Source organism: Cuculus canorus, chromosome 20 (assembly GCF_017976375.1).
Source record: "Cuculus canorus isolate bCucCan1 chromosome 20, bCucCan1.pri, whole genome shotgun sequence".
NCBI classification, from domain to species: Eukaryota; Metazoa; Chordata; class Aves; order Cuculiformes; family Cuculidae; genus Cuculus; species Cuculus canorus.
The window spans coordinates 8,349,339-8,361,687 of NC_071420.1; the positions used below are offsets into that span (position 1 = coordinate 8,349,339).

The window sequence follows — 12,349 nt, forward strand, 5'->3', positions numbered from 1 at the left end:
TGTAACGCAGGGAATACTCAATACTGAGACACCAGCAACCAGAGAGAAATATTAGAGAGAAAATTAAAGCGTAATGAGATTAGGCAGCGGCTTTCTATCAGAGACCTCCTCACACAGAGGTAATTACCTGGGAAGAGCAGAAACCACTTTCCCAGGTGATGAGTGGTGGTGGCCGCGAGCTGGGGTCAGTGTGGGGGAGGATGGGGCCCCCCCAGACCTGCCCAGGAACTGAGAGGGTCAATGCCGTCAACAGCAGCTTTATGAAAGGAAGAAGCGTTGGGGTTGAGTGTTGAGTAGCAAGATGAGGTGCCCACCACCATCACTCCTGCGGTGAGGACCGGGATGGACCGTCCTCTGCTGAGCTCTTGCAAACTCGTTACCTCTAGCCTGAGGTCATTGCATGTTTGCAGTTTGAGGATATTTCTGCTAGATTTATTTAATTTAAAATATTATTATGAATTATCTGGAACAGCACTCAGTTAGACAGGCACGAGGTAGGCACGTAGACCGGGGTGACAGCCGGGACGGGGAATCAGGGACCGTTCAGAGAAAGCCAGTCTTGTACCGGAATGTGGGGCAGGTGCAGGCATCATGTACATGGGATTTTTCTTTAATTTAGAGGGGAAAAATAAGAGGGAGCACACAAAAAACCATGTGCCTGTGTAATATAGCGTTCAAATTAGGCACTTGGTGACTGCATGGAAAACAACAGGCTTTTTATGTTGGCTCTTGGGGTAGGAGGAGAGCAGGCTAGAATAAAGATTTACAGTGTTTGGGAGATTAAAGGGCCTTGGTACATTGTTCAAATACCACGAGATTAGTTTCCAAGGAGACGGATACCAGTTGCCATAGGCACCGGGGGGCCAGGAATTAGGATTGCGATTTTTTATCCTGATCACGCAACCAGTAGCTGAACACTGCTAAAACTCGGGCTTTAAATAACCCCAGCGTTAGCTTACGCACCGCTGAACCAGAGCCTGGAAACTGGATCTCCTTTCCTTCCCCCAGCCCCAGCGCCCGTTCGGGTGTGTGGAGGAAGACCTCGGGTATTGACAGAGGGGTGCAAGGGGTTATGGAGCTGAGGAGCAGGGTTGATATAACCCCAAGACCGGCCTTGCAGGTTGTCTTGTGGCTTCTGGACTTGTTGCATCTCAGTTTTTTTGTAGATTGCCGGCATCTTCTTGCGATAACCAGGAGTAGCCACAGTGCAGGAGTAGGGATGTACCGAGGGCAGAATTAGTTGTCTGCTAATTTTGGCTTCCCCTGGCTGCCCACTTCTGGGAAGTGCAACCTGAGCCCTGGTGCATGGGATGCCAGATCCATGCCCTTGCCGCACGCCTCTCCTTCTAGGAACTGCAAAGCACCGGGATTTGTCCGGGCTGTATGGGAAGGGGTGCTGAACTCTGTGCTGTGGGCTGGGTTTTGAGGCTGGACGTCTCTTGAGGAGGGAGGCTTAACTCTGGGAACCATGCAGGCGCCAGGTTGTCATGGCTGGGTGCCTTTGCTAACCTGTTGGGCACCATGAAGCCATCTCCAGTCTCACTGCCTCCAGCCCTCTTTGCAGGGCTGCCAGGGCAGGATCCAGCTCAGCCACGGCCGCTTTCCATGCACATTGCTCACAGCACCGTGTGTTAGGAGTAACCCTGAGGAGAACTTGGCGGTGCTGGTGGATGAGAAGCTCAACATGACCTGGCAATATGTGTGCTTGCAGCCCAGAAAGCCAACTGTGTCCTGGGCTGCATCCAAAGCAACGTGACCATCAGGGTGAGGGAGGGGATTCTGCCCCTCTGCTCTGCTCTGGTGAGACCCCACCTGAAGCCCTGTGTCCAGTTCTGCAGTCTTCAGCACAGGAAGGACATGGAGCTCTCAGAGTGAGTCCAGAGGAGGCCATGAAGATGATCCGAGGGCTGGAGGACCTTCCGTAGGAGGACAGGCTGAGAGAGTTTGGGTTGTTCAGCCTGGAAATGAGAAGGCTGTGGGGAGACCTTAGAGCAGCTTCCAGTCCTGCAAGGGGCTGGGGAGGGGCTCTGGATCAGGGAGTGCCGGGATAGGATGAGGAGAACGGTTTTAAGCTGCAAGAGGGGAGATCGAGATGAGATCTTAGGAAGAAATGTTTTGCTGTGCGGGTGGGGAGGCCCTGGCCCAGGTTGCCCAGAGCAGTGGTGGCTGCCCCATCCCTGGAGGTGTTAAAAGTCCACACTGGATGAGGCTTTGAGCAACCTGATCCAGTGGGAGGTGTCGCTATTCCTGCAGGGGGGTTGGACTGGATGGAATTTGAGGTCTCTTCCAACCCATTCTATGATCCATGTCCTGCAGTGGTGAGAACACTCCACTTAACACCTGATTCCACCCCCAGCATTTTTTTCATATTTCTTCAATAAATGAAGAGGCAGTTGCTCAAAGCATGAGCTTCTGTGCCTGCCTGCTGTGAGATTGTGGTGTGGAAACTTGTCTAGAGCTGAAAGCTGTGCTGCTCGAGCTCCGCGGGTAGAGCAATCCCCCCCAGCAGCCACTGTGACATGAAAGTGTTTATCCTGGGGGAGATGAGACGCTGCTTCTGAAGGGCACTTGATCCTGATCCGTCTCTCTTTGCACTAGATAGAAGCCTACCATAATTTGACTGTATTAGATTTGCGTGTGTGCCTAGGCCAGGCTTAAGGAAATCAAGGAGGCAGCAGAATGCATCACCCTGTTTGGGAGGGACATCTAAATTCCAGCAGCATCCCCCTAAATTCCAGATACATCCCCCTATTAGAGCCCCTGATTTGCTCTTTGCATCTTTTGTAAGTGGGACTAAACCACGGCAGGTGCCGGATTATCTGGGAGAGCAGAGCTGAGGTGGTGATTCCGATGGATGTTGTTGTTGTGGTGCTGGTGTGTACGGGAGGAGCTTTTCCAACAGGTGCTCTGGGTTTTTTTGGTAAAATAAAACAGGTGTCCAGAGTTTGTTCTGCCCAGTACTACGTACCTGTCTGGAAAGAGGTGAAAAACTATAGTGACTGGGGGAGCTGGGAGAGCTGAGGGCTGCCAACACAGTGGGGATGTGGGCACAAGCGTTTGGATAACCTGGACCATCCAAGAGGCTCTTTACCCCCAGCTCTGCTGCTTTCAGACTTTTGCACAAAGGTGTCAGCTTGAAAAGTAGTGAAAAAAAGGGAATTTGTGGATGTGGGGAGAGACGTGGTAGTGGTTATGGGGCAGCAGCTGGACCAGGTTGTGGGGCCGGGGTTACAAATGTGTTCGCAGTGGGTGGTTGCCCCAAAATGCAGAGCCCCAGAGAGCAACGCTGCAGGGACACCTGCAGGAGCGTGGGGCAGAGGGATTAGGAATCGGAGAGCTTTGGGGATATTTGGACATTTGAGGGCATCTCTGGGCAATTTGCAAGTGCCCAAGACTGCAGTTATCTGCTGTACTGGTCTGGACTCTGAATTTGATGTAAGAGGTTAGGGTTTAGCTGGGTGGCACGGGTGGGTTAAAGCCATCGTGCTGCGAGCGAGTCGTCTGCATGGAGCAGAAATCTCCTTCACCACAGTGAAAACTCCAGGCTGGTCATTCTGCAAGTGTGGGGCTGTGCCGTGGTGCTCCCGTGCCTGAAACGGCTTTGGTCATATCTGCTGGCTCCGCTGATACTGGTGTTTGCTTAAGTGATTAGAAAAAAACTCCAAGTTGAAATCCAAGCCTGGTCCCTACCCCTGGCTTTCACCCTGCTGCGGTTTATGTGGTTTTCAGGATTTTTTTGCTTAAGTGGCTCCAGCTCGCTGGGCACCTTGCTGCTAGTGGGTTGCTGCCTAAAAAGGGACCTCAAAAGTCCCTGAGATGGAGAGGGACAGAGAAACACCTTCTGGGTTGCTGCTTCTTCCTCATCAAGGAGATAACCCTTAGTGTGGGTCCTGTCAGGCACTGGCAGGGCTGCCCGGGGAGGTGGCAGAGTCTCTGGAAGTGTTTAAAAGACAGGTAGATGAGGTGCGAAGGGATATGGTTTAGTAGTGGGCAGGTATAGTTGGACTTGATGATCTCAAAGGTCTTTTTCAACCAAATGGTTCTATGGTTCTGTTACACAGCGATGTCCCCAGCAGGGACGTGGGGAAAGGTCCCCTTGCTTGGAGGGGGAATGCTGTGGTAGTACTATAAAAGGACCTTATTTGTCGCTCTGGATCCTATCAGTGCAGCTTCTGATGGGTTTTGAAGCGTGTTTAATGATAGCAAGAGCTAATTGCTTAAACGCCCTTCCAGGCTGCTGTAATTTTTAAAAATCTCCTTTAAATATGCCCTCCTGGAGTAAAAGGCAATTACAAATAACATCCTTGTCATCTCGTCATTCAGTGCGGGTCATCGTTACATGCTGGGGTGCCCTTCCACCAGTCAAGTTGTGGGTGCTGGTCCTGCTGTCTTGATCCCAGCAGGATGAAATTGGCTGAACATGGTGCCCAATGTCCCATGGCTCATTGAGTGTTTCGAGTTGGCCAAGAAGCCCAAATAACACCTTCAAAGGTTCTGCACCCCAGAAGTGCTTTCCCCTTCTCTAATGTTCCCCCAGGCTGTCCCTCCTCTGCCCAGGAGGGTAAATGGCCTTTAATCCATCTCAGGACCTACTTCATATGGAGGTATTCAAGGCCAGGTTGGATGGGACTTTGAGCACTCTGATCAAATGGGAGGTGTCCCTGCCCATGGTCCCTTCCTTTGAGGTCCCTTCCTACCCAAACCATTCTATCATATAGATATGTATTATATTCCATATATATTAATATAAATTTTTCACTGTTTTGCTGGAACTTGGGCTCTCACTTGACCTTCCCACGGTCTCACCAGCACCACTGGTAGAATTTTCCTGGAAAAATAAGTATGTGGATAATTTCCAGCCACTCTTGTGTGGAGCCGCAGGCAGGACTGGTGTGATGATCATTTTTTACTTCTCCATTTTTTTCCTCACAATGTGCTGAATGGTTGAAGTTCTCATTAATTTAAATTCCTCCCTGGACTGGGAGCCAGCCCACACTATTGGAGGCTTCATAAACATCCTGGGAGGACACACGGGGCAGGGGATTTCCATGGAGATGCTGCAATGTCCATAGGGCAAGAAGGCAGCAGTGGTAGCATCTGTTTGGGGCTCTCCATGCTTCTCCCTTGCTGCAGGCGGACCTCGGTCCTACAGCTGAGCCTGTGTCCTCCAGCTTGTTGCTCTTTGATGCAGTTGGTGGTTTAAGGGCTGAGCTAGAAGATGTGGCTGTTGCACTTACCCAGCACTCATGGGTTTGTGTTGGGGCCTCAGCAACTGGATGCTTTGCCCTGTAATGGTTTTAAGTCGCCTGGTGTCCTTACCAGGTCCTCATTACAAGAGATGTTTCATGTGGTGAAGATTGACAGTGTTACTTTTTTAAGGTACAGTAAACCTGCAGGAGAAAAAAAAAATTTAAAAAGCCAAATAACTTTGTTTAAACCAAATATTTGTAGGAAAAAAGCCTCAGCATTGGTAGAAGTCAATGTAACAAGAAGCAGATGCAGGATGTCCTCGGTCCCTCCTTTTTATTTGGCTGTTCCTGTCTCACAGCGAGTTCCATGCTGCACTGTGTTTGGCCCTGGGTAAATCCCAAAAAAGGGGATTATCACCTTTTTTTTTTGATGGCAAGTGTGGCCTGGAGGAGAGGAGGACGTGGAGAGAACCAGCAAGATGTTCAGCCCAGTTTTGTGAGTCCTGGATGGGCACCTGGCTTCCTTTGGACCACAGTATTTTGCGGAGTTACACTAAAGAAAGCTTTCGTGCATGGTGGGGTGAAAGCTGTGGGGGTGATGACAGTGGACAATTGTCTTCCATAAGGCTTTCATGCATGGCAAGGTGAAAGCAGTGGGGAGGGCAGTGGTGGAAGTCCTTTTTCCAGCTCTGCCATGGTGGTGTGGAAACACCAGCTTGGCTTAAGAAATAAGATGCTGTTGTTTCTGGTTGTGACACGAGACTGGAAATCACTGTAAGGCTTGAAAAGATGAGAGGACAAAAGCTCCCCCACCCTTAAGTCAACACCAGGAGCTTAGAGCACCAGTCTTTGCCGTGAACCCATCGCCAGCCCAGCCGGCAGTGCTGGGGCCGCATCGTGCGAGCTGCTGGCTCATGTAAACTCCCCTCAATTCCTCCTTATTGAACCTGTTTATAATTTGAGGGATATAACAACACAGTTTTCTGCTTGGAAATTTCCTTTGGGGGGTTGTTGCTAGCTTGTTATGAGGTTTTTTTTATGGTTTTGTTTGCTCTGAAGGCTTTGGAAATGGTGACGCAGCGTGCAAGACTGGAGGATGTTTATTTTGGGGAGAGATGCTGCCTCGCGGCAGCAGTCACGGAGGTGGAGAGGGGACGTTCCTGCTGCAGGGACAGGGTTTGGGGGTACCATGGCCATTTCTGAGCCTCCCTATGCGCCTGGTTTTTCCTTTGCTGCAGTCCAGGTGATTCATGAGCGAAACTCCCCCGGGGCCAAATTTATAATCTTTCTCAGGATGATAAAGTGGAGGCAAGGAAGGAGGTGTCGTAAGAGCTGAGCAGGCGATGGTGTCCTGTGCTGGCTGTGCCTGAGCGCCTTTGTCCCTGCGCTGCTCATCCTGTCCCCAAAAGACTCATTTGGGAGAGGGGAGCAGGGGGGAAATAATTAAATAATGATAACATTAGATAATAAAATAAAGTTTAATTTAATATTAAAAAAAGGAAAAACAATCTGCCCATGTTTGTTTTAGCCCCGTGATGAGCCCTGAGTCCTCCTGTGCCCCCAGGGATGGGACTTGGAGTGCAGAGGTGAGATGGAGTTGGGACCAGAGCTGAGCCCCTCTTTCCCCACTGTAGGCTGGGAGGGGGGAATCAACCCCTTGGTGGGTGCCCTGGGGTGGGATTTCAGCAGGATGCCTACATGGTGCCCCGGGAAGGGGATCGGATGCTCTGCACCCATCCTGCCCACCCCGCTCCCTGCCGCCGGCCCTAAGTGCTGTAAGAACGGTTTACCCCACTTTTCCGAAAGATTACTTTCCCTTTGATTAGACAAACAACTTCAAGCCATACATCTTAATTTGATTTGAATAAGCCGAGTGCTTGCTGTGAAGTTTTTTTCCTCCCTTTTATTCGGCCCCTTTTCTAAATCCGCTGTCGCTGCTCTTCGTGACCGTAAATGATTAAAAGCTTTACAGGAATATTGTTCCCCCATCCCTTCAAGTCCTGTTGTATTACTTGGGTCATATTTTTATTATGAATTTTCTTTTTCTTGTCAAGTGATTCTCCCTTTTTCTTGTTAAACGATCAGCCAGGTGAAAGGGATTAGTTTTGTCCTCGTCTCCTGCAGAGCAGGGAGAGGGTGCAGGGACCCTGCCCCACTTCCCACTGATATTATCCTGGTTTTTCCTTTCGGTTCCCCCTTCGGACCAGATCCAGCTCATGGCTTTGCTTTCTGCAGCAGAGAGAGGAGCAGCTCTTCCCCATAAGTGTTACTTCCCGTGAGAGGCTGTGGCCGAGCATGTTGGTGCAGCCTGAGCTCTCTGAGAGTCCACGACCAGCCCCACTTTGCTGGAAGGCAACAAGAACATCCGTGTTGCGGCAGCCACGTTTAGTAATAATTACGTCACTCAGAAATACGTACGAGCATGAAAATAAGACTGTTTTCCAAGTGAGTGCTTGTTTAGGGGTTAAGAAGGGAGTGATGCTCCCTGGACTGAGTCTTATTCCGATGGGAGCCCCCAGGGGATGGCTGGTCTGGGGTTCCGTGGGCCAGGAGAGCCATCCAGGGCTGACATCAGCGCCGCGGGCGCCTCGCTGCTCCCTGCTAGCTGCGACAAGGCAGCTGCTCTTAACACAGCATCGATTCAAAGCAGAAATCTTGAGTTCACTGCACCCGCAGGGCTGTGCACAGGGAGCTACTTGGGAGGTTCTACATGAACATCCCTTGTCCGTCTCTCTGTCCAGCCATCTATGCTAGGGCAAGAGGGACCGTTTCCTGGCATTGCTGCAACCCTTCATGATCATCTGGAGGTGCTGGGCAGAGCTCCAGGATGTCCAGCGGCCGTGTTGGAGGGTGGGAGCGCCCAGGCTGCAGGGCTGTGCAGTCCATCTTCTGCTTTATTTTCCAAGATGATGGGTGGTTTGGCGTTGTTTTTTTTTATCCCAAGATCATCCTAGAGTAGAAGGCTCAGCCGTCAGCTTCATTGGGGCTGTCAGTGCTGTTAAGAGGTGTCAGCTGGGCCAAAGAGCATTTTGCTGGGTGGCAGCAGAAGTGTCCAAAAGTGCTGGCGAGGCCTTGGCACTGCTCGGTGTGTCAGTCCACAGGCGATGTGGGACTTGGCCTGGAGATCTCCTCCAGAGCGATTCCTGAAATTCAGTCATTATCCCTTATCATGCCCAAATTATGGTGAGACTTTGCAGGGCTGAGGGTGTGTTGATCAGCTCAGGTATCTGCAGAGATGCCTGCATGAGGGTGACTTGTTATTTTGGGCCAAAATCCACCGTTTCCCTGGTTGCATGGGGCAGCATGGCCCTGTTTTATGAGCAAATTCCTTCTACTTTGTGCAAACTGGAGCCGGAAGGTGAACTTGGATTTTTGCTGTTGACTTTTAACCCATGTACTCAGCAGGGCCGAGCGGCCACGGTTATCGGCTGAGCCACAAATCGAGTTACGTGCAGGCAGCTTCATTCATATTCCCCATCTCCTGCCCGTCTCGCCTTGTTAGAAATTCTCCAGCCTCTTTTATCCGCTTTCAGCTTCGAGCACATGATTTACGATCCGGTTGGAGTGGCTCCCGAGCATTGCTGGCTAATTTGCCACCCTTTATTCACAGGATTAAAGCCGGGTGGTGCAACACTGCCCTGCGGATGGAGGGACGATCACTGGGAGGGACGGTGCTGGGTGCTGGGCGGTGATGCCGTATGAGTTGTGGATGCCCCAGCGTGGGAGCAGGGCAGTTTGTGCAGGATGAGCCCCTGCCTCAGTTTCCCCTGCAGCATCAGCATCACTGTGGCTCATTCCTGATGGATGGAGACCACTGGAGCACAGAAGCCTGGCACAGTCACTGCATGTGTGACCGAACCCTTGCATTTTCTTCCTTCTTCCCCATTTTGCAGTGTGGGATGGAGGTGTTGGGTCTGAGTCCCTTCTTGGCTGCTGGGTCCCGGCATGCTACCCAGTCCTGCTCCCACTGGCACAGTCCCCCAGGAGCTATGGGTGGGATGATTTGATGACAGAGCCCCTTGCCTTTGTCCTTAGGAATGAAGGCAGAACACTCTGTGGCTTTGGCCCATTTCAGGGACACCTTTGGGTGCCCCCTTGCTCTCAAGCCTGCAGACCTCAGGCATGGGAGCACTCTTATTCCCCTTCACCACCGCATCCTTGGGCTCAGCACAGCCTGCTTGTTTGGGGTGTCCCAAAACCGGTCAGTCCAGCGTGCCCCACGCAGTGCTGGCATCTCCCTGGGGCTGGGTCCCGAGGGCAGAGGTGACCTGGCCACTGCTGGGACACACAGCGTTAGCTCTCGCGTTTGGTTATGGCTCAGCCGCGTCCACAATTATCTGCCTTTAGCAAGAGGAGACGTGGGAACATGGGGCTCAGGCTGGCCTTGGTCTCTGTGCTTCAGTTGCCCCTGTGTCTCCACACCAGCACCGCAGCCCGTGGCACACACCGGTGTTAGGCTGTACAGGTGATGCTCAGCCCTCAGTTAATAACAGCAATGCATATACCTTTTCTGTTCTCTTTCCAGGTGAATATGGCCCTGGCAGGGAAGCCTTTAGACGTGACTCTCAGCACCTCCCGAGCTGACCAGTGGAATATGGTTTTTCCCCAGAAAGACGAAATCATCACCAGCTTAGTGTCTGCCTTAGACTCCATGGTAAGAGGCTGGTGGCAGCCCTGTCCCTCCTTCCCTCGTTTCACCTTCCTTTAACAGGGCTGGCTGGGAGCAGGGCTGAAGCAGGAGGGCTGTTGAGCTCATCCTGCTCCTCTCCACTGCCAGAAAGCTCAGGGAGCTGGGAAATAAAAATCCTCTCCCGCCCCGACAGCCGTACAGATCATAAAGTCAGCCTAAGTTAATCTCGGATGTGTATTGTTTTTCCATTAATATTTATATTGGTATCAACTGAATGTAGGATGGTTGGGATGGTTTTTTTTCTTGATGTTTTACCAATGTTACCGGGAGCTTTTACACAACAGGAGAACAATGGCTTTTATCTCCAAGAACAAAGAAAATAACTTTCATATCTTTTGACGTCGAATTCCCAGTGGAAACCTTGCCTAAGTCAGCCGTGCTTACATAAACAAGATAACTGTCTGGATTAAGTCTCGTGGACCAGAGCTAATCTTATTTTTAACTGTGAATGTGATCAAGAAGGGAAAGCGAGTGTGTAGTAACAAGTGTCTAATGCAATGCGACGTGCTAAACAACCCTCCATTTTTAAAACCAAGTCATATGTAATGTATTTATCTTGGATGCATCTTTTTCTCTACGCAGGTAGGGCTTTTTTTTCACTAACACTAATTTCCTTCATTTTACCTATCAGTACCTCACTGAGGAGCAGGTTCCCCAGAGCCGACGCACCCCAGTTGGCTTTGATGATTAATATACATTCCAGCCCATACAGCAAATTGCTTATCATAGTTTGGCTTCTTAATGAATATACATGATTCTGCAGTCCTCATTACTTGCTGACACCGGGGCCAGGAGGCCAGGCTGCTCCTGAAATTCAGCCTTGATCCCAGTGCTTCACCAGGGCTGGGCTCCGCACTCATTGAAGCCTTACTCCCTACGTGCGTGATAAATAAACCACGGGGCCACATGCACATCACTTAAGGTTTGGATTTGGTCTCCCTCCAAACCTCGCATCCCTTAGATATTATATTTATTTTTTGAGGAAAATACTTTCATTTACTCTTGGGTTCTTGGAAGGAGCTTTCTTAAAAATATCTGGTTTTCGGGATGTGATTCAATGCCCTCTTCTTGAAGAAGAGGACATGAGCCAACAATGTGTGCTTGCAGCCCAGAAAGCCAACTGTGTCCTGGGCTGCATCCACAGCAGTGGGAGCAGCAGGCGAGGGAGGGGATTCTGCCCCTCTGCTCCACTCTGGTGAGACCCCACCTGAAGCCCTGTGCCCAGTTCCGGAGTCTTCAGCACAGGAAGGACATGGAGCTCTCAGAGTCAGTCCAGAGCAGGCCATGGAGATGATCCGAGGGCTGGAGGACCTTCTGTAGGAGGACAGGCTGAGAGAGTTTGGGTTGTTCAGCCTGGAAATGAGAAGGCTGTGGGGAGACCTTAGAGCAGCTCCCAGGACTGAAAGGAGCTCCAGGAAAGCTGGGGAGGGACTCTGGATCAGGGAGTGCTGGGAGAGAATGAAGTGAACGGTTTTGAGCTGCAAGAGGGGAGATTGAGATGAGATCTTAGGAAGAAATGTTTTGCTGTGAGGCTAGTGAGGGTCTGGCCCAGGTTGCCCAGCGAGGCAGTGAAGGTCCCACCCCTGGAAACACTCAGCGTTGGGTTGGATGGGGCTCAGAGCAACCTGATCTGGTTAAAGATTTTCCTACTCCTGCAGGGGGATTGGACTGGGTGACCTTCAAAGTTCCCTTCCAACCCAAAGCATTCTATGATTCTAAGGTGAGCAGCAGGTAACATGACCCAATACAGACATTGGTTTAAGTCTACGAAAAATCACCCTGGCTGTAAATGCAAGCGAGGAACTGAAGGTAGCTCTGGGGGAATTTGTCCGTGGACATGCACTCCTGCTCCTACCCCAGCTGCCAGCATCCTCTGGCCTCTCCGCCGTGCCGGGGACAGGCGATATGTCTGACCAGGGCTGCCGATAGGAAAATCCCCCACTGTTCTACCCATTTTAATGGTGACGTGGCAATAGCGTTGGTGCTGTAGCTATGGGAATATGACTCAGGCTGCCAGCACTGCGTAACCGTTACAATATAAAAAATAATAATAAAAAGGCATATACATGTATATATTATGTAGAGCAGGAAGCACACGTTACATAAAATGGATTAGTGGAGGAAGTCTTTTCCATCTCTTTAATGTTTTGCATAACTGTACAAGAAGAATCGTTCAGCTAATCCAGACTTTGACCATATTAGTGTTCTGCAGCTGAAATAAGATTCCCGTGCTCCTTATTTCATTAGAGCTGGTGGAAAAATACAAATTATTCTCAGCGTGTTGGGTTTTTTTTAAAAGGAATATGTTCTTTTAAAGAAATAGTATAAAATGCTTACTTTTAGGACAGGAACAAGTGAAGCAAAATGATCATAGAATCATAGAATGGTTTGGCTTGGAAGGGACCTTAAAGATCATCTAGTTCCAACACCCTGCCGTGGGCAGGGACACCTCCCACTACATAGTTCTTGT

General features: G+C 50.5%; 1 protein-coding gene across 14 annotated transcripts in view; it reads left to right on the forward strand.

Moving 5' to 3' along the window:
• The window catches only part of GTF2IRD1 (GTF2I repeat domain containing 1), a 73,129-nt gene that overhangs the window by 15,002 nt on the left and 45,778 nt on the right, over positions 1-12,349 (forward strand). For 7 of the 14 annotated variants that reach the window (XM_054084954.1, XM_054084956.1, XM_054084953.1 and 4 more), the window contains one exon: positions 9,715-9,843. In XM_054084954.1, the coding sequence (XP_053940929.1) occupies positions 9,715-9,843 (129 nt within the window). Of the gene's footprint in view, positions 1-6,721; positions 6,776-9,714; positions 9,844-12,349 lie in introns of those variants that run through there. The other 7 variants (XR_008453112.1, XM_054084948.1, XM_054084959.1 and 4 more) reach the window with 2 other exon arrangements.